This window comes from Hemitrygon akajei, chromosome 13 (assembly GCF_048418815.1).
Source record: "Hemitrygon akajei chromosome 13, sHemAka1.3, whole genome shotgun sequence".
In the NCBI taxonomy this organism is placed as follows: Eukaryota; Metazoa; Chordata; class Chondrichthyes; order Myliobatiformes; family Dasyatidae; genus Hemitrygon; species Hemitrygon akajei.
This window is the reverse complement of record NC_133136.1, coordinates 95,011,955-95,035,022: the sequence shown is the minus strand read 5'-3', so window position 1 is coordinate 95,035,022 and position 23,068 is coordinate 95,011,955. Positions and strand designations below refer to the sequence as shown.

The 23,068-nt window shown below is 42.9% G+C and overlaps 1 protein-coding gene across 20 annotated transcripts in view; it reads right to left on the bottom strand.

Annotated features, from left to right (window-relative positions):
- The window catches only part of ank2b (ankyrin 2b, neuronal), an 874,534-nt gene extending 852,087 nt beyond the window's left edge, over positions 1–22,447 (bottom strand). For 14 of the 20 annotated variants that reach the window (XM_073065103.1, XM_073065108.1, XM_073065107.1 and 11 more), the window contains exon 1: positions 21,793–22,446. In XM_073065103.1, the coding sequence (XP_072921204.1) occupies positions 21,793–21,870 (78 nt within the window). In that variant the 5' untranslated portion in view covers positions 21,871–22,446. The other 6 variants (XM_073065114.1, XM_073065112.1, XM_073065128.1 and 3 more) reach the window with 3 other exon arrangements.
- Between the last annotated feature and the right edge of the window lie 621 nt (positions 22,448–23,068).

Sequence of the window (23,068 nt, the reverse complement as noted above, 5' to 3'; positions counted from 1 at the left end):
TTTACCATGGATGTTCAATCCTTATACACCTCCATCCCCCATCAAGAAGGCCTCAAAGCCCTCCGCTACTTTTTGGATAACAGACCCCACCAGTTCCCCAGCACTACCACACTCCTCTGGTTGGCAGAGCTTGTTCTAACTCTCAGTAACTTCTCCTTTGGTTCTTCCCAATTTCTCCAGATCAAGGGCGTAGCCATGGGCACTCGCATGGGCCCCACGTATGCCTGCCTCTTTGTGGGTTATGTGGAACAGTCTATGCTCCAAATCTATACTGGCACCACTCCCCAACTTTTCCTCCGCTACATTGACGACTACATTGGTGCTGCTTCCTGCATCCATGCTGAGCTCATCAATTTCATCAACTTTGCCTCTAACTTTCACCCAGTCCTTAAATTCACTTGGTCCATCTGGGACACTTCTCTCCCCTTTCTTGATCTCTCGGTCTCCATCTCTGGAGACAGACTATCCACTGACATCTTCTACAAATCCACTGACTCCCATAACTATCTTGACTATACCTCTTCCCACCCTGCCCAATGCAAAAATGCCATTCCCTACTCCCAGTTCCTCTGTCTCCGCCACATCTGCTCTCAGGATGAGGCTTTCTGTTCCAGGACTTCTCAACTGTCTTCTTTCTTTCAGGATCGTGGTTTCTCTTCTGGCGTCATCAAAGATGCCTTCACCCGCATCTCCTCCACTTCCCGCACTTCAGCCCTTAACCCACCCTCCCGTCACCACAACAGGGACAGGGTTCCTCTTCACCTCACCTACCACCCCACTAGCCTCTGGATCCAGCATATTATCCTCCACAACTTCCGCCACCTTCAACAGGACCACACCACCAAGCACACTTTTCCCTCCCTACCCTTCTCAGCTTTTCGCACAGATCATTCCCTCCGTGACTACCTGGTCCACACATCCCTCTCCACAGAACTCCCACCTGGCACTTATCCCTGCAAGCGCAAATGCTACACCTGTCCCCACACCTCCCCCCTTACCACCATTCCGGGCCCCAGACAGTCCTTCCAGGTGAGGCAACACTTCACCTGCGAGTCTGCTGGAGTCGTCTATTGCATCTGGTGCTCCCGGTGTGACCTCCTCTACATCGGCAAGACCCGACACAGATTGGGGGACCGCTTCGTCGAGCACCGCTTGTCTGTCACAATAGACAGGACCTCCCGGTTGCCACCCACTTCAACTCTGCCTCTTATTCCCATCTAGATATGTCCATACATGGCCCCCTCTACTGCCATGATGAGGCCAAACTCAAGTTGGAGGAGCAAAACCTCATCTACCGTCTGGGTAGCCTCCAGCCTGGTGGTATGAACATTGAATTCTCCAATTTCCAGTAATTCACTCCCCCTCCCCCTTCCCCTATCCCAGGTCCCTCTCTGCCTCTCTCCCCTTTCAACTTTCTGCTTCTTTATCTCTACAGTTCTTTCATGCTTATCCCCTCCCCCCTTTATCTTTCCTCTGATTGGTTTTCCACCTGGCACCTCTAGGCCCTACCCCCTCCCCTATCTCTATTACTGGGCTTCGGCCCTCTCTTCTCCCCCATTCCTGATGAAGGGTCTCAGCCCGAAATGTTGGCTACTCTTTTCTCATGGATGCTGCCTGACCTGCTGAGTTCTTCCAGCGTTGTGTATGTATTCTTTGATCCACAGCATCTGCAGTTGTATTTTTGTGTTTTGAAATTATAGGCCAGTTAGTCTGACCTCAATAGTCGGGAAGATGTTGGAGTCGATTATTAAGGATGAGGTCTCAGGGTACTTGGAGGCACATGATAAGATTGGTCGTAGTCAGCATGGTTTCCTCAAGGGAAAATCTTGCCTGACAAATCTATCGGAATTCTCTGAAGAAATAACAAGCAGGAGAGACAAAGGAGAATTAGTTGATGTTGTGTTCTTAGATTTACAGAAGGCCTTTGACAAGGTGTCACACAAGGCTGCTCAGCAAGCTACGAGTTCATGGTATTTCAAAAAAGATTCTAGTGTGGATAAAGTAGTGGTGATTGGCAGGAGGCAAAGAGTGAGAATAAAGGGAGGCTTTTCTTGTTGGCTGCCAGTAACTAGTGGGGTTCCACAGGAGCCTGTGTTAGGACCAATTCTTTGTATGTTGCATGTCAATGATTCATGTGATAGGATTGACAGCTTGTTGCAAAGCTTGCCTATTATACAAAGATAAGTGGAGTGTCAGGTATTTTTGAGGAAATAAGCTACAGAAGGACTTAAACAGATTAGGAAAATGGGCAAAGCAATGGCAGAAGGAGTCGGAAAATGTATGGTCATGCACTTTCGTAGAAGAAATCAAAGGGCTGACTATTTTCTAAACGGAGAAAAAAAATAAAAAATTTGAGGTGCAAAGGGTCCTTGTGCAGGATTCCCTAAAGGTTAAGTTGAGTCTGTGGTGAGGAAGGCAAATGCATTGTCAGTATTCATTTCAAGAGGATTGTAATATAAAAGCAAGGATGTAATTTTGAGATTTTATTAAGCACTGTTGAGGCCTCACTTGGAGCAGGTTTGGGCAACTTATCTTAGAAAGGATGTGCTGAAACTGGAGAGGATTCAAAGGAGGTTCACAAAAATGATTCCAGGATTGAATGGCTTGTCATAAGAAGACCATTGGACGGCTCTGGGCCTGTATTCATTGAAATTCATCAGAATAAGGGGTGACCTAATTGAAAGCTTAATTGAAAGTGAGCAGGAGATAGATAGGAGCTACAAGGAGTTAGTTACCCCGAGGCTGCAGGAGTTAGGGAAATGGGTGAGTGTTAGGGAAGGGAAGAGCTCAGATAGTAGAGAGCACACCTGTGACCATCCCCCTCAGTAACCATTATCTCGGTTTGGATGCTGTTGTTGGGGGGAGGGGGTGACCTGACAGAAGACGACCATGATGATCAGGTTTTTTGGCACTGAGCCTGGTTCCGTGGTGCAGAAGGGAAAGAGGAAGATGAGGAATGCGGTAGTCATAGGAGATTCCATAGTGAGAGGAACAGACAAGAGGTTCTGTCAGCCTGATAGAGATGCCCACATGGTGTTGCCTCCCAGGTGCCAGGATACGGGATTTCTTGGATCGAGTGCAGAGTATTCTGAAGGGAGAGGGCGAACAGCCAGATGTTTTGGTACACATTGGTACCAATGACATAGGAGCAGGTCCTGAAGTTAGAATTCAGGGAGTTAGGTAGGAAACTGAAAAGCAGGACCTCCAGGGTAGTAATCTCAGGATTGCTGCCTGTGCCACGTGCTAACGAGTGCAAAAATAGCATGATCAGGCATTTTAATGCATGGCTGAGAGACTGGTGTAGGGGGCAGGGCTTCAGATTCCTGGATCATTGGGGCCTCTTCTCGGGGAGGTACAACCTGTACAAAAAGACTTGCACCTGAATGCAAAGGAGTCCAATATCCTTGTAGGCAGGCTTAATAGGAAGGGTTTAAGCTAATTTGGCAAGGGATGGAAACCGGAGTGATAGGGCTGAGAAAGGGGAAAACAGAAATCAGTCAAAGATAACATTCAACAGAGATGATAAAAAGGACAGGCAGGAGATGAGGCATAATCACAGCCAATGGGATGAGTTACAGGGCAATAGAGGTGTTGTCAGTTAAAACAGAAGCAACAAATACTAGACTGAAAATGTACGCAGCATAAGAAACAAAATGGACTATCTTGAAATTCAGTTACAGATTGGCAAGTATGATGTTCTGGCCATCTCTGAAACTTGGCTAAAGGATGGCTGCTTGGAAGCTGAACGTCCAAGGGTATACGGTATACGGTATACGGTACGCCAGTGTTAGTAGACAGAAGGGGTGATGTGGCTCTGTGTATTAGAAATAATATTAAATCATTAGAAAGGGAAGAATTGAATAGGAAGGTGTAGAATCTCTATGGGTTGAGTTAAGAAATGGCAACGGTAAAAGGACCCTAATGGCAGTTGTATACAGGCCTCCAAACAGCAGCCGGGATATGGATTACAAATTTCAACAACGGATAGAAAAGCTGTGTCAGAAGGGCAATGTCAAGATAATCATTGGGGATTTTAACATGAAAATGGATTGGGAAAACCAGTTCAGTACTGGACCCCGAGAGAGAGTATCTGTAGAACGTCTAAGGGATGGCTTTTTAGAACAGCTTGTTGTTGAGCCCACTAGGGGATCAACTGTGCTGGATTGGGTGTTGTGCAGTTGGTTGATAAGAGAGCCTCATTTGACTGATTTGGATCAGTCAGAGTGTAAAGACAAAAGGCAGCATACATGAGGTTTAGGAAGCAAGGATCAGATGGGTCTATTGAGGAATATAGGGTAGCAAGAAAGGAGCTTAAGAAGGGGCTGAGAAGAGCAAGAAGGGGGCATGAGAAGGCCTTGGCGAGTAGGGTAAAGGAAAACCCCAAGGCATTCTTCAATTATGTGAAGAACAAAAGGATGACAGGAGTGAAGGTAGGACAAATTAGAGATCAAGGTGGGAAGATGCACCTGGAGGCTGAGGAAGTGAGCAATGAATACTTCTCTTCGGTATTCACCAATGAGAGGGAACTTGATGACGATGAGGACAATATGAGTGAGGTTGATGTTCTGGAGCATGTTGATATTAAGGGAGAGGAGGTTTGGAGTTGTTAAAATACATTAGGACAGATAAGTCCCTGAGGCCTGACAGAATATTACACAGGCTGCTCCAAGAGGTGAGGGAAGAGATTGCTGAGCCTCTGGCTAGGATCTTTATGTCCTCATTGTCCACGGGAGTGGTACCGGAGGCAAATGTCCCCTTGTTCAAAAAACGGAGTAGGGATAGTCCGGGTAATTGTAGACCAGTGAGCCTTACATCTGTGGTGGGAAAGCTGTTGGAAAAGATTCTTAGAGATAGGATCAATGGGCATTTAGAGAATCATGGTCTGACCAGGGACAGTCAGCATGGCTTTGTGAAGGGCAGATTGTGTCTAACAAGCCTGTTAGAGTTCTTTGAGGTGGTGACCAGGCATATAGATGAGGGTAGTGCAGTGCAAGTGATCTACAGTGGCATGCAAAGGTTTGGGCACCTCTGGTCAAAATTTTTGTTACTGTGAGTAGTTAAGTGAGTAGAAGATGAACTGATTTCCAAAAGTCATAAAGTTAAAGATAAAACATTCTTTTCAACATTTTAAGCAAGATTAGTGTATTATTTTTGTTTTGTACAATTTTGGAGTGAAAAAAAGGGAAGGAGCACCATGCAAAAGTTTGGGCACCCCAAGAGATTTGAGCTCTCAGATAACTTTTACCAAGATCTCAGACCTTAATTAGCTTGTTAGGGCTATAGCTTGTTCACAGTCATTGTTAGGAAAGGCCAGGTGATGCAAATTTCAAAATTTCATACCCTGACTCCTCAAACCTTGTCCCAACAATCAGCAGCCATGGGCTCCTCTAAGCAGCTGCCTAGCACTCTGAAAATTAAAATAAATGATGCCCACAAAGCAGAAGGCTATAAGAAGATAGCAAAGAATTTTCAGGTAGCCGTTCCCTCAGTTCATAATGTAATTAAGAAATGGCAGTTAACAGGAATGGTGGAAGTCAAGTTGAGGTCTGGAAGACCAAGAAAATTTTCCAAGAGAACTGTTCGTAGGATTGCTAGAAAGGCAAATCAAAACCCCCGTTTGACTGCAAAAAACCTTCAGGAAGAGTTAGCAGACTCTGGAGTGGTGGTGCACTGTTCTGTCGTCAGAAGAAAACCTTTCTTGCATCCTCACCACAAAAGTCAGCATCAGTAGTTTGCAAAGGAACATCTAAACAAGCCTGATGCATTTTGGAAACAAGCCCTGTGGAATGATGAAGTTCAAATAGAACTTTTTGGCTGCAATGACCAAAGGTATGTTTGGGGAAAAAAGGGTGCAGAATTTCATGAAAATAACACCTCTCCAACTGTTAAGCATGGGGTAGGATCGATCATGCTTTGGGCTTGTGTTGCAGCCAGTGGTATGGGGAACATTTCACTGGTAGAGGAAAGAATGAATTCAATTAAATACCAGCAAATTCTGGAAGCAAACATCACACCGTCTGTAAAAAAGCTGAAGTTGAAAAGAGGATGGCTTCTACAACAGGACAATGATCCTAAACGCACCTCAAAATCCACAATGGACTACCTCAAGAGGCGGAAGCTGAAGGTTTTACCATGGTCCTCACAGTCCCCCAACCTAAACATCATGGAAAATCTGTGGATAGACCTCAAAAGAGCAGTGCATGCACTATGGCCTAAGAATCTCAGAGAACTAGAAGCCTTTTGCAAGGAAGAATGGGCAAAAATCCCCTAAACAAGAATTTAAAGACTCTTAGCTGGCTACAGAAAGTGTTTACAAGCTGTGAATCTTGCCAAAGGGGGTGTTATGCAGGATGCCCAAACTTTTGCTTCAGGCCCTTTTCCTTTTTTGTCATTTTGAAACCATAACAGCTGGAAATAAAAAGGTAATCTCGTTTAAAATATTAAAGAAATGTGTCATCTTTAACTTTATGCCTTTTGGAAATCAGGCACTCTTTTACTCACTTAGCTATTCACAGTAACAGAGATTTTGACCAGGGGTGCCCAAACTTCTGCATGCCACGGTACATAGATTTTAGTAAGGCATTTGACAAGGTTCCACATGGTAGGCTTATTCAGAAAGTCAAAAGGCATGGGATCCAGGGAAGTTTGGCTAGGTGGATTCAGAATTGGCTTACCTGCAGAAAGCAGAGGGTTGTGGTGGAGCGAGTACATTCGGATTGGATGGTTGTGACTAGTGGTGTCCCACAAGGATCGGCTCTGGGACCTCTACTTTTCTTGATTTTTATAAATGACCTGGATGTGGGGGTAGTAGGGTGGGCTAGAAAGTTTGCAGACGACACAAAGGTTGGTGGTGTTGTGGATAGTGTAGAGGATTGTCGAAGATTGCAGAGAGACATTGATAGGATACAGAAGTAGGCTGAGAGGTGGCAGATGGAGTTCAACCCGGAGAAGTGGGAGGTGGTACACTTTGGAAGGACAAACTGCAAGGCAAAGTACAAAGTATAGGGCAGGATACTTGGTAGTGTGGACGGGCAGAGGGATCTGCGGGTACATGTCCACAGATCCCTGAAAGTTGCCTCACAGGTAGATAGGGTAGTTAAGAAAGCTTTCATAAGTCAAGGGATAGAGTTTAAGAGTCACGAGGTAATGATGCAGCTCTATAAAACTCTGGTTAGGCCACACTTGGAGTACTGTGTCCAGTTCTGGTCGCCTCAGTATAGGAAGGATGTGTAAGCATTGGAAAGGGTATAGAGGAGATCTACCAGGATGCTGCCTGGCTCAGAGAGTATACATTATGATCAGAGATTAAGGGAGCTAGGGCTTTACTCTTTGGAGAGAAGGAGGATGAGAGGAGACATGATAGAGGTGTACAAGATATTAAGAGGAATAGATAGAGCGGACAGCCAGCACCTCTTCATCAGGGCACCACTGCTCAATACAAGAGGACATGGCTTTAAGGTAAGGGTGGGAAGTTCAAGGGGGATATTTCAAGGGGGAAGGTGTTTCAAGAGTGGTTGGTGCATGGAATGCACTGCCTGAGTCAGTGGTGGAGGCAGATACATTAGTGAAATTTAAGAGACTACTACACAGCTATATGGAGGAATTTAAGGTGGGGGGGTTATATGGGAGGCAGGGTTTAAGGGTCGGCACAGCATTGTGGGCCGAAGGGCCTGTACTGTGCTGTACTATTCTATGTACTCAAGGTCGTCCTATGTACATGGATTGATTGTACCTACATAAAATATCTTAAAATAAGGTGACTGATAGGAAATGATAAAGTGACAAAGCGACTCTTACCAAGAGGAACTCTTCTAGTTAGGAGCAGGACATATGAAAACACAGGGCAGTGACTGTGTTAGTGGGGGTATGAGGTGTAAAGTGCAAGCATAAAGTGGCAATGCATGGTAAGGTTGAAGGATGGGTGGAGGTGTTGATCAGCCTGACGACTTGGGAGAAATAACTGTTTTTGTGTCTCGTGGTCCTGGTGTGGATGCTGCATAGCTTCGTCCCTGATAGACAAGGGGCATAAACAGGGTGGGTGCAATTCTTCATATTGCTGGCTTTTTAAAAAAAATATACACTTTATCTCCTTGCAACATAAATCCTGAGAGGCAGGATTTATGAACATTTGGTGAGCTATAATATGATTAGGAATAGTCCACATGGCTACAGCTCCGTCCACAACTCCTCTAATCTTCGTGTCATCCGCAAACTTACTCACCCATCTTTCTGCCTCTTCATTCAGGTCATTTATAAAAATCACAAAGAGCAGGGGTCCCAGGACAGATTCTTGCGTTGCCAACCTCCAGGCAGAATACTTTCCATCCACTATTACCCTCTGCTTTCTTCCTGTAAGCCAATTTTTTATCCAAACATCCAATGTTCCATTGATCCCATGCCTCATGACTTTCTGGATGAGTCTCTCATGGAGGACCTTGTCAAATGCCTTGCTAAAATCCATGTAGACCACATCTACTGCCCTACTCTCATCAATTTCTTTTGTTACCTCTTCAAAAAACTTAATTTGGCTCATGAGGCACGACCTTCCCTTCACAAATCCATATTGACTATCCTTGAGTAGACTGTACTTCTCCAAATGCTCATAGATCCTATCCTTAAGAATCCTTTCCAATAGTTTGCAGACCACCGACGTAAGACTCACCAGTTCCCAGGATTCTCCCTATTACCTTTCTTTAAACAATGGAACTACATTTGCCATTCTCCAATCCTCCAGCACCTCCCCTGCAGCCAAAGATGATTCAAAGATCATAGCTACTGCTACAGTGATCTCTTCTCTCACTTCCCACAGCAACCTGGGGTATATCACATCCAGCCCTGGGGACTTATCAATCTTGATGTTTTTAAGAAGATCCAACACTTCTTCTTCCTTAATCTCCACATTGTCCAGCACACAGGCCTTTTATATTTTGACCTCACCCTGATCAAGGTCCTTTTCACTTGTGAATACTGAAGCAAAGTATTCATCTAGGACCTCCCCAACCTCCTCCACCTCCAGGTACATGTTGCCTTCTTTATTCTTTAGCGGTCCCACCTTCATTCTTGTCATCCTTCTGTTCTTCACATACGCATAGAATGCCTTGGGGTTCTCCTTAATCCTACATGCCAAGGCCTTCTCATGCTCCCTTTGAGCTCTCCCAAGTCCTTTCTTAAGCTCCTTCCTGGCTACCCTATATTCCTCATGAACCCTGTTTCTTATATCTAAGAAGCTTATTTTCTTATATAAGCTTATATCTTACATTCTTATATGCTTCCTTCTTCCTCTTGACAAGTTGCCTCACGTGTTTCGTCAGCCATGGTTCCTTTTTCTTACCATTTTTTCCTTGTCTCAGTGGGACAAACCTATCCTGAACCCAGCATAAATGGTCCCTAAACCTCCTCCACATTTCTTCTGTGCTTTCACCCTCAGACATCTGTTTCCAATTTACTCTCGCTAGTTCCTGCCTCATCCCTTCATAGTTAGCCCTTCCCCAGTTAAGCACTTTCCCATTTTGTCTGTTTTTATCCTTTTCCATAGCTATGCTGAAGCTAAGGGAGTTGTGGTCACTCTCACCAAAATGTTCCCCAACCAAGAGGTCTGCCACCTAACCAGGTTCATTACCCAGAATTAAATCCAATATGGCCTCTCCTCTCGTCGACTGGTCCACATACTGTGTCAGGAATCCTTCTTAAACACACCTGACAAATTCATCCCCATCTATCCCCCTTGCAGTCAGGAGGTGCCAGTCAATATGGGGGAAGTTGAAATCACCCATAACTACAACCCTGTATTTCCTATTTCTGACTTCCACCCACACCGGCTCAGTGGACACGCCCTCTGCAGTGTCCTCCCTTTCTATAGCCGTGATACCATCCCTAACCAGTAATGCTACTCCGCCCCCCCCCCCCCCTTTTCTACCTTCCATCCTATTCCTTTTAAAAACACCTAAACTCCGGTACCTGCATCAGCCAATCCTGCCCTTCCTCCAGCCAAGTTTCATGAGAATGATGAGAGGCACTGATTGTGTGGATAGTCAAAGGCTTGTTCCCAGGGCTGAAATGGCTAACACAAGAGGGCACAGTTTTAAGGTGCTTGGAAGTAGATACAGAGAAGATGTCAGGGGCAAGTTTTTTTAAAAAAAAAAACAGAGGGTGATGAGTGCATGGAATGGGCTGCCAGCAAAGGTGGTGGAGATGGATACGATAGGGTCTTTCAAGAGACTCCTGAATAGGTACATGGAGCTTAGAAAAATAGAGGGCTATGGGTAACCCTAGATAATTTCTAAAATAAGGACATGTTTGGCACAGCACCATGGGCCGAAGGGACTGTATTGTGCTGTTGGTTTCTATGTTTGTACACAGAAAATGCTGGAGGAACTCAGCAGGCCAGTCAGCATCTATGGTAAACAGTAAAAGTCAACATTTCCTGCAACTGCAGATTTTCTCGTGATTTGTATATCCTTGATGGCAGGTAGGCTGATGCCAGTGATGCTTTGGACAGTTCTAACTATGCATTATGGAGTCCTCCTGTCCGCCACAATGTACTGTAGTCTCCATTTCGCACAATGATGCAGCCTGTTCAGATACTCTTAACTACACAACTGTAAAAGATAATGAATATTGATGGGCATAGTCCAGCTCTCTTCAGCCTCCTCAGAAAGTAGAGGTGTTTGTCCTACATATTATAGCACAGGCTCTCTAATCCAGGCAGTGTCCTAGTAAACCTTTTTTCCACCCTCTCCAAAGTCTCCATCTCCTATAAAGGGGGGACCAGAATTAAATACAATCGGAGCAGCCTAACCAGAGTTTATAAAGATCACATACAATTTCCTGACTCTTGAACTCAAAGCATCAACCAGAAGTCAGGCACACTATATACCTCACTATACCACCCTATCAACCTGTGTAACTACTTTCAGAGAGGCATGGACTTGGACCCCAAGAACCCTTAGTTAATCAATACTACTGAGGGATCTGCCATTAACTGTGTGCTTTAATTTTTCACCTCATACTTGGCTGGATTAAACTCTGTGTCTTTTCTCTTCCCATATCCCAGTGTGTTTATTTAGAGATACTGTAATTCACCCTCGTAGCCCAATGCTCCCACACCACCCAATTCCACCAATGTGACCAATTTACCTACTAACCTGTGTGTTTTTGTAAGATATAGATCTTGTTGCCAGCTTATGTTGTCAGCATATTGCATTCTCTGGTCATTTTAATCATGATGAGATAATCATAGAATTGTATTTTTCCAAGTTTAACAGTCTTAAAACCAACAAGTATTATAGCATCTCAGCATGGCTTTTAGGGACTTTTATTTCCTCAAAATTTTATCCATTCAACATATGAAGCAGTCACATGAATAATATTTTGAATCTGCTTTCACTTCAAATTACTATAAAATTAACTGGACGTTAAGGTTAAAAGAAAAACAACAGATGTAAGACTGGGCCCACTCTATCTAAATGCCATAGACTGTATGGAAATCTGGCTGACTTGGGCCAGGCTTCCGACCCGTTCAATTAAATGCAAGATGAAAATAATAGTTTCTGTATTTTTAAGAATAAAAACACAATGTTCTAAAAATTATGTTTCAGAATCAGAATCAGGTTCATTATCACAATCATGTGTCATGGAATTTGTCAACTTAGCAGCAGCAGTTCAATGCAATACATAATATAGAAGAAAAAATTTTTAAAAACAAGTAAATCAATTACAGTATATGTAAATTAAATAGATTAAAATTGTGCAAAAATAGAAATCATATATATTAAAAAAGGGAGGTAGTGTTCATGGGTTCAATGTCCATTTAGGAATCGGATGGCAGAGGGGAAGAAGCTGTTCCTGAATCACTGAGTGTGTGCCTTCAGGCTTCTGTATCTCCAACCTGATGGTAACAATGCTGGGGTCCTTAATAATGGACACTGCCTTTCTGAGACACCGCTCCTTGAAGGTGTCCTGGGTACCTTGTAGGCTAGTACCCAAGATGGAGCCAACTAAATTTACAACCCTCTGCAGCTTCTTTCGGTCCTGTGCAGTAGACACCGCCCCCCACCACATACCAGACAGTAATGCAGCCTGTCAGAATGCTCTCCGCAGTACATCTATAGAAGTTTTTGAGTGTTTTTGTTGACGTACCAAATCTCTTCAGACTCTAAAGTATTGCCTTCTTTATAACTGCACCAATATGTTGGGACCAGGTTAGATCCTCAGAGATCTTGACACCCAGGAACTTAAAGCTGATCACTCTATCCACTTCTGATCTCTCTCTGAAGATTGGTATGTGTTCCTTCATCTTACCCTTCCTGAAGTTCACAATCAGCTCTTTCATCCTACTGATGTTGAGTGGAAGGTTGTTGCTGCAGCACCACTCCACTAATTGGCATAACTCGCTCCTGTACACCCTCTTGTCTCCATCTGAGATTCAACCAACAATGGTTGTATTATCAGCAAATTTATAGATGGTATTTGAGCTGTGCCTAGCCACGCAGTCATGGGTATATAGAGTAGAGCAATGGGCTAAGCACACACCCGAGGTGCACCAGTGTTGATCATCAGCGAGGAGGAGATATTGTCACCAATCCACACAGATTGTGGCCTTCTGGTTAAGAAGTTGAGGATCCAATTGCAGAGGGAAGTACAAAGGCCCAGGTTCGGTAACTTCTCAATCAGGATTGTGGGGAAAATGGTGTTAAATGCTGAGCTATAGTCGATGAACAGCATCCTGATGTAAGTGTTTTACTAATATTTCACTGTATTTTTTTTATCTTCTTGATTCACCAACAAACTGCACCTATGATTCTTTGATTTGGCATGAAGTACTGATTTAAAGCTACGAGGGAATTGAGAGAGGGCTCAGATTAATGACTAATAAAAACAGGTGTAAGAGGTGGGTACTGCCTTAAGATAGTATCTAGATCCAAAGATTGCAGAAAATAAGATGTTTAAGATCTCTCAAATGAGGTAAAAGATTTTGAAATCAAAGTACAAAGGAAAAAGACAAAAGTGTAACAAGATTTGGGGAAATGGTTCCACTCAGTAGTTAGAATCAGATACAGAATCATATTTAAATTGCTATTTTTTATGATGAACCTCAGGATACAATTGCTTTAAATTTAATGTGATACTGAAGTTAAAAACAGAAAATGCTGAAAATATTCAGCAGTTCAGGAAGCTTCTGCAGAGCATGAAATAGATTTAAAGTTTCTGATTGACATCTTCATTATTACCATTATTGTTAATTAAAAATTGCACAGGCAACAATTTTAAAGGATACATTTCTGCATTATTGAAGTTCAAAGTAAACTTTTTATTAAAGTACATATCTGTCACAAAACACAACCCTGAAATATGTTTTCTTGCGGGCATACTCAGTAAATCCAAGAACCATAATAGTGTGGTGCTCCAGGGGCAGCTGGAGCTGTGCATTCCTTGTGGCCAATGTTAGTTACTGTTCTTCTTTTAAAATGTGTTTGCAGAATTATGGTGAGATGTTCAAGTTCATTTGTTATTACATTTTAGCTTAGGTTATACAGTTTCTCGCTTATGTGTTTGTGGATAATCCTGACTCCTTTATCTGTATGTGACTGAGTTGGTTCTCACTAAGCAATGGTGCTCTATTATTGTGCATGTTGCAATAAAAACAGTAGTTGAGATAAACAAGCTCTTCTGGTCTGTCATTGTGGACCAAAAGTTCCCTACATTTGGTGTCAGGAGTGGGATTAGAAATTGAAGGCAAAATGAAGAGCAATGACTTCTGATGGAGCACCTGAAGACCCAGGGAATAAGTTGAGGTTCTGAGCAGTGTCGCCGACCCGGAGGGAGAACCTAGGAACTGTGCCTCGTGCCTTCCCAGTGAACCCCAATGCTCCCAAACCTGAGGTTCACACTGGAGCATATAACCTGCCTTCCTCGTGACTCGTGCCAGAAAACCCAAGAAGCTACAGCCATGGGAGAATGGCAATGCAGCAGACACCACCGCCACCGGAGAAAAAGATGATGGGTCCAGCAATTAACACCACAAGGTTCTCCCTGAAGCTTCCCAGATACAATTATACCAGTACCTGGAGCCTTATCTGGTGCCAGTCAAGCTTGCTGCATGGCACAATGGTTGGAGCCTCACCAAGGTGGCAGTGCACCTTGCCCTGATGCTAGAAGGGGATGCCCTGTGGTCCCGCCTCGACCAAATGCCAGCTGAGCAGTGTGACTAGAGTGCCCTCATAGCGGCACTCAGAGCATTGTTTCGAGCAGAGGCCACTGGAGGAAGCAATGAGGGGAGAACTGCACAGCAGGCAGCGCTGTGTGGGAGGAAGCCTGGGGGCATTCGTGGCAAATCTCCACCTCTGTGTTTGGCATGGCTACCTCCAGTTCCTTCCTGTGACCCAGGAAGAGCTTGCCCTCCACAACTTTGTAAAGACACTGACTCCTGAGAGTCTTCGGCAGCAAGTTCACCTGACCATCATAACTGGCCGAGGCACTGGCAAAGGTAGAGTGGGCAGAAGCAATTTTAGCCCCTCCAAAGTGTTCCAGCATCACCTCATACACCACAAGCCTAGGCTTGTGTCACTGAGGCAGAGGAGGAAACTGACGAGGAGATGCCATGAGACAAGTCCAACCAGCACCATGCTGTCCCTGCCACGTCTCAATCTCTGCTGACCGTGTGCGAGTCAGGCCATGTAGCCCAGCACCACTCAGCCAGATTTTCAATCTCCCTCTTACAACATTTGATTCATCCAATGACAATGGTGTTGTCAGCAAACTTAAATATGCACTGGAGTTGTACAAGGCCACACAGTCAGAGGTGTAAAATGAGTAGTGAAGGGAGACTAAGCACCACAGCTTTGTGATGCACCCGTGCTGATGGAGATTGTGGAGGAGATACTGTTGCCAAGCCAAACTGACAGGAGTCTACAAGTGAGGAAATCGAGGATCATATTGCACAAGGAAGTAGTGAGGCCAAAGATTTGAAGCTTATTGATTAGTTCTAAGAGAATGATAGTATTGAATACCAAGCTGCAGTTGATAAAGAGCATCATGATGTATGCATCTTTGCTGTCCTGATATTCCAGGGTTCAGTGAAGTGCCAGTGAAATGGTACCTGGTGTAGACCTCTTGTGCCAGTAGGCAATTTGGAGCAGATTCAGGTAGGAGTTGACATGTTTTGTCACCAACCTCTCAAAACACTTCAAAGTGGATGTAAGTGCTACTGGACGGTAGTCATTGAGGCAGATTACCACATTCTTCTGAGGCACTAGTAGAATTGTAGCCTGCTTCAAGCACGTGGGTACCTCAGACTGCTGAAGCGCGAAGTTAAAGATATTGGTGAACAATCCAGCCAGTTGGTCAGTACAGGTCTTTAGAACTCAGTCAGGTACACCCATCTGGGCTAAAATGCAATTAACAAAAACATCAGAATCCACCTTTCTGAAACAGATATGGTGCTGTAATCTCTGGCTGTAATGACTTGTCATTTGAAAATCTTACCAATGGTCATTGCAATTTTAAAAGAAACAGAACATACAGGGATTTGTTAATACCAGATTATAGTTCAAGAATACTGAACTTCGGATAATTATCCAAATATTATACTGTATACAAAATTTACTTAGATAATAAAATTAAAACTAATAGTGTGTTAAGTGAACAAGTCTAAACTATAGCATTGTGATTTTAAAAGAAAAAAGGAAGTAGTATTCAACTTTTAAATTTTTTGTAATTTTCCAGATATTTATTTTAAATGCTTAGAATAACCTTCAGGATCTCTTTTCATGTCCCTATATACCTCCATCCCCCATCAGGAATGTCTCAAAGCTCTCCACTTCTTTTTGGATTCCAGACCTAACCAATTGCTCTCTACCACCACTCTCCTCCGTCTAGCGGAATTAGTTCTTACTCTCAATAATTTCTCCTTTGGCTCCTCCCACTTCCTCCAAACCAAGGGTGTAGCCATGGGCACCCGCATGGGTCCCAGTTATGCCTGCCTTTTTGTTGGCTTTGTGGAACAGTCCATGTTCCAAGTCTATACAGGTATCAGTTCCCCTCTTTTCCTTCGCTACATCAATGACTGCATTGGCGCTGCCTCCTGCATGCATGCTGAGCTCGTTGACTTCATTAACTTTGCCTCCAACTTTCACCCTGCCCTCATATTTACCTGGTCCATTTCCGACACCTCCCTCCCCTTTCTTGATCTTTCTGTCTCTATCTCTAGAAATGGCTTATCTACTGATATCTACTATAAGCCTATGGACATTCACAGCTACCTGGACTATTCCTCTTTCCACCCTGTCTCTTGCAAAAATGCTATCCCCTTCTCACAATTCCTCCGTCTCCGCCGCATCTGCTCTCAGGATGAGGCTTTTCATTCCAAGACGAAGGAGCTGTCTTCCTTTTTTAAAAAAAAGGGGCTTCCCTTCTTCCACCATCAACTCTGCTCTCAAACGCATCTCTCCCATTTCCCACACATCTGCCCTCACCCCATCCGCCCACCACCCCACTCAGGATAGGGTTCCCCTTGTTCTCAGCTACCACCTCACCAGACTCCGGGTCCAAAGTATAATTCTCCGTAACTTACGCCACCTCCAACGGGATCCCACTACCAAGCACATCTTTCCCTTTCTGCTTTTCGCAGGGATCACTCCCTATGCGACTCCCTTGTCCATTCGTCCCCCCCATCCCTTCCCACCGATCTCTCTCCCGGCACTTATCCTTGTAAGCAGAACAAGTGCTACATCTACCCTTACACTTCCTCCCTCACCACCATTCAGGGCCCCAGACAATCCTTCCAGGTGAGGTGACACTTCACCTGTGAGTCGGCTGGTGTGGTATACTGCATCCAGTACTCCTGGTGTGGTCTTTTATATATTGGTGATACTCGACGCAGACTGGGAGACTGTTTCTCTGTCCACCAGAGAAAACAGGATCCACCAGTGGCCACACATTTTAATTCCACGTCGTATTCCATTCTGATATGTCTATCCATGGCCTCCTCTACTGTCAAGATGAAGCCACACTCAGGTTGGAGGAACAACACCTTATATACCAGCTGGGTAGCCTCCAACCTGATGGCATGAACATTGACTTCTCTAACTTCCGTTAATGCTCCTTCTCCCCTTCTTACCCCATCCCTGATATATTTAGTTTTTTCCCCCTCCTTTTTTTTCCTCTCTTTCTGCCCATTCTCCATCTCCCTCTGGTGCTCCCCTCCCTCTTTCTTTCTCCCTAGGACTCCCGTCCCATGATCCTTTCCCTTCTCCAGCTCTGTATCCCTCTTGCCAATCACCTTTTTGGCTCTCAGCTTCACCCCACCCCCTCCGGTCTTCTCCTATCATTTCACATTTTCTCCTCCCCCTCCTACTTTCAAATCTCTTACTATCTTTCCTTTCAGTTAGTCCTGATGAAGGGTCTCAGCCCAAAACGTCAACAGTGCTTCTCCCTATAGATGCTGCCTGGCCTGCTGCGTTCCACCAGCATTTTGTGTGCGTTGGTTGAATTTCCAGCATCTGCAGATTCCTCGTGTTCTCTTTTCATGTATTTCTTTTTTATCTCAATTGGTGAATATTTAAAAAGTTATAACTATGATGGCCACATGCAAAGAATAATTAAAAATCTAACAGCTTGCCATGTTATTTATTCTGCTGTTATAGTATATTAAAATAAATTAAGGATGATAACTGTAAATAGAATGAAACTGCCCATACAAGTAATTTATATGATTACTTAAAGCAACTGCATACATTAATTTGACAGAATTGGTGACATGATCATTGACACTATTCTTTAAAAAAAGGGGTATTTGACCTGAAATGTTAACTGTTTCTCTTTCCATAGCTGTAGCCTGGCCTGTTGAGTTTGCCAGCATTTTATTTACAATTTTATTCTATCTTTGCACTTATTTTCCAATTACATTTTTCACTGTGAGTATCTTTAACATTATAGCAGCAAGAAGGCAGAACTCCACTGCACCCTTGGCTCTATTTCTGACAATCATATTCTTGGGCAGTTTTATTCTTAACTTCTGCACTAACCCAAACTATGTTCTTCTGGCAAGCTAACTTGATGCACATAATTTGAGTCAGGGTATTTGATCCTGCATCTCAAATGAATGCAATCCCACCATTTGATGGAGATCAGATACTTGAATCACGCAAACTGTGTCTGTTCACAATGAACATTTCCATGGTATTATATGACTAAACATAGTCTAGATCTAAAGCATAGGATATTTGTTGCCTCCATGAAGTAACTGACTTTAAAAACATTGGAGAGCCTCATTTCTTAATAAATATTAATCCATGAAATACACATTATGGACTAACCAGCAACAGTCAGCAAGGCTGTCTGAAAATCTGACTGAGCTTGTTGAACCTGTAACTAAGTATACAGATGAGGGCAAAGTGGATGATGGGAGATTAGTAAGGCATTTGACAAGGTACCACAATCCATGGTATCCAGGCAAGTTGGCAAACTGGATCCAAAGAATGACCAATGTTTTGTACCATAGTGGCCAAAAGTGGTATTCTTACCATTTGTGTGTACAGGAATGACTTAGATACTATTGAGGCAGGATTTTTTTTGTAGAAGACACAAAAATGGTGTAGTGAGAAGGACAGTCTCAGGCTACATAACAAGATTGAATGGCAGATGGAATTTAATCCCAATTAAGTGATACATTTTGGGAGTCTGAATACCGTACAGGAAAGGCAATCATGATGGACCTAAGAAATATATCAGAGGGACAGAGGGACTTCTGTTCTCAAACAACATTTCTGAATACAGCTGTATAGGTAGATAGAATACAAGAACAGGAAAGTTAAAGAAAAGATATTACTTTGTTAAAAACCAGTGGGGGAGGGGGGAAATCACAACCACATAAGGAAGATGTGATTCTTCAGATTACCTGTGTGCAGAGATTTACCCAGATCTAAAAAAAACACAGAAAATGCAGGGGAAAGTCGGTAAGTCTTTGTTGGAAAAGAAACTGAGTTCTGACAAAAGGTTGAAGACCCAAAATATTGACAGTTTTTCTTTTCACAATGCTGACTGATATGTTGAGTTGTTCTAACATTTTCTGTTTTAGTGTTAGATTCCTAGCATCTGCATTTGGTTTTAAAATTAGATTCACAAGGTTATTATCTGGGATAAAGCACCTCAATGATGAGAAAAGATTGAACAGGCTGTGATTGTTTTACTTTGGACACAAAAGGCTGGGGGAGTGGGGGGGATCCTGACAGAGGTCTACAAATGCTATACACAGGTTTATATAGTGGCATAAACAGGGTAGACAGTAGTAAATGTTTCTCCGTAGCTTAGATAGCCATAACCTAATGGCACAGATTTAGGGGAAGAAGTAATTTGTATAAAGGGTGATAGTTTTCATGCTGCAGGCAATTGGAATTTGGAATGCACTACCTGACAGGGTAGTGGAAACAGAAAATCTCACAAAAATTAAGAAATATCTAGATGAGTACTTGATGAACATTGTGGTGGGAAATGCTGTTAGTAAACAGATACTTGGTGATTGTCATGGACAAGGTGGGCTTGTTCCTCTGCCCTATGACCTTCTAACTTTATGACATGAATCTATGATAAAATTATTACTTTTAATATTCAGGAAAAACAATTTGGATTAAAAAAATAAAAATCTTTCTTCTCATTTTCCATTTAACAATTAATGTTAAAATAGTCACAGAAACAGATCCTTCGGCCCACTTACTCTGTGCTGAACTATTAGTCTGCCTCATCCTATTGCCCTCCACCAGATCATAGCCCTCCATACTTCTCCCATCCATATAACTATTAAATGTTCAGTTCAAACCCAAACCCACCACTTCCACTGGCAGTTTGTTCCACACTCTTACCACTCTCTAAGTGAAGAAGTTCCTCCTGCTGTTCCCCTTAAACAATTCACCCTACACCGTAAACCCATGGTCTCCAGGTCTAGTCTCACACAACCTCAGTGCTTGCATTTGCCCTATCTATACCCTTCATACTTTGTATAAATAAGACTTTTCCTACAGTTACGGATTTCAAGTGCTAAAGTCACAGTTAGCACTTTCATCAAGTAAAAGTGCACTTGTCTACAGTGTACAAACTCTACACTCATACCCCAAATCCAGCATGCTTTACTATCTACCAAAAGCACACATAACGACAGTGGTTAGTCCATTCAGGTCAGCTTCTTTTAGCATCTACACTATCATATTAGATTTATCATGCTCTTTGGTTGATATTTATCCTCGACTGATGTGATCTGCAGTCATCTTTCTTCCCTAGAGGCTCTGTGAGCCCAGTAACACTAATGCCATCAAACAGACTGAGCAGCTAGTCATTTCTTACAGACAGGAAACAAGAAATAAAAAATATTGAATTTTAATGATTTTTAAAGTTTACAGAAAACAATATAAAAATAAGGACATGCAGATATTCTTCAATTAATGAAGGAACTGTGTTTCTGGAAATGTTAGGTGTATGATGGGTATTTTGATATGATGTCTTCCTATGGTTAAAAAATGAGGCACTGTCAGCTAAAGCAAAAATAATTGGTAAATTCAGGACGATATCTGAAAGTCTAATAGCAAAAACTTGTCTATTGTAGGCTTTTAAATTAAACCTTATACTTTACAATTATTACATAAACACTTAAAGCATTAAGTCATAAATGTTAGAACATACATCTTTAAGTTTTTTTCCAAAGCCAGTGATTCTTTTTAAAACTCTGTTGTAGCTCATTCAAAAATAATTGACATTTTCAGTGGGATTAAGCACAAGAAGTTGAAGTTGCGGTAAATTGCCATGCAGATTCCATTTGTGAAAACATCAGCAATGCAGCCGGAGGATAAATTGAGCATCATTGACAATCACTTTTCACAGATGTCTACTACGCCCATCCGCAAATATGTACGTCCGAGTCAGTTTATAGTCAGAGCAAATAATGTTACCAGTTTCATTCCATTGTAGCCACAAATACAGGGCAAATTTACTAAGAGTGAAAAAAAATGTGTGATTACAAAAGGGTCGTACACAAATGCATACAATTGAGTGACTTATCTAAATATATGGTAAATTGCGCATCTTCGTTTGTTTATTGTTTTGGTTTAGTTATCAAATATTCGCCATGCCAAACGATCTTACACACATAAACCGAAACATGTTGAATAAAACAAGAGTGAAAACTACGTTTAAAATGCGCAACATCGGGATAACGCCCCCCCCCACTCCATTCCACACTCTGTCCATACAAAAATAATACAATACAATAATGTGCAAGACAAAAAAAAGAGATAATAATTCTGACAATAAATCGTATCAAATTAACTGAATATTATTCACCACTTAAATCTGCATCTTCAACAACTATCTTGGATTGACAATTGGATACCCAACACTAATGTAGAAATTCATTATTCATGTTGTGTGCTTGGGAAGAGAGTGAGATTTAGACGAGACATACACCTTCAACAGCACCTACTTTCGTCTGTACAAACCAACTCCCCACCGCTGAGTCATGCCCACTGGCTGCTCTCGACCGTCAGCTGAACCAGGAAGGCGAGCGCAAAGCATCTAGGCCAGTATTTTCCCCCCAGTTCAAGGCGACCTCAGGGATTGAAGACTTCAAATAATTTTGGTAACCCAGGCAACGTCAGTCCTATCTTTCAACCCCCGAAACGGATTCAAGGCCTTTCTATGAGCCGGGAGAGGGTTGTAGTCTCAAAGCAGGTTAAATAACATATCAGAGAGAGAGAAAAAATCAGTACTTCCGACCAAAAAAAATGTTTTGCAATTGTTACAACCCACCTGGCAAATGCGATCTGGCGGGTTTGGAGAAGTCCCGCCTCCCTGCGGGGAGGAGGAGGAGGAGGAGGGAGAAGCCATTTTCTTCACACTCTGGCTGTTGTGAAGCACGATTGTGAGACAACCCTGCTCTGCTCCACTCTCTGCCTCTGTTTCTCACTACAGACGCTACTTTCCTGCTTTTGATTCTCCTTTGGCCGGATTTTGTTTTGTACTCGGCTACTTTGAAAGCTGGGGAGGGGGCGGATGGAAGACGAGGTAGATGGGGATTTTTTCGTGGGGGGGGAGCAAGAGTTTGACCTTTGTAGTGCTGCCAAAACGAGTGTGTCCGTGTTCCCGGGTAACTGCAGCACTTTCTGCCGACTCAAGCTCTGCCTCAACTCAGTTTTAGCGACGGTCTGGGAGCCGGCGTCAGTGCCCCACAACACACGCTGATTTGATTACGTACAGTACAGAATGCTGGACTGAGATGCATTCTGATCTGTCGTAGCTCTGCTCCCACACTCAAGGATTAGGTGGGGCACACATGCTTCTGTTCCAAGATGCGCGATGCCAAGGATTTACATCACGATTTATAATAATGTCGGTACCTGAATTAGTAATATTGTTCCTGTAATGATTGTTACATTTAGTATGTTTTCTAAATTAATAATACAATGCCATAGCGTAGAGTACATAACGTTACTGACATTAAAATGACAATTATATCGTAAAATAACAGTAATACAGGACAAGATACTGCGAATTATAGAATCATCACTAACCTATATATCATGCAAATTACTGCATTCATGAATGGAAGTCTGCACGTTTGAAGAATAAACAATGCCTTTACGTCATTTAAATAAATTCACACTTATGTTACCCGCGTAAAGAGAAGAGTTGATTTTACTTAATCCAGATCAGGTACTTTAAAAAGATTTGTTTGTTGTTCAGCGTTTTGAGCTGCAAAAAGATGGAAGTGGCAGTCTGTGCTTAGAATTAACAAACAACTGTAGAAATAATATTATGGGACAGCAGTGTACACTATTATAATTTCGGTGGATAGGTCATAGAGATTACAGCACAAAACCAAGCCCTCCGTCCGTCTAGTTCATGCCAATCTTAGTTTCATCCAGCTGCCCCTGAACTCTTACCCCATTCCCCTCACATCCATGTACTTAGCTGAACTTCTTTTAAATGTTGAAATCGAATCTGCACCATCCTTCACCAAAGTGAAATAAATCTAGTAAATTTAAAAATGCATTTCTACCAAGAACCAACTGGATTATTCACTGGG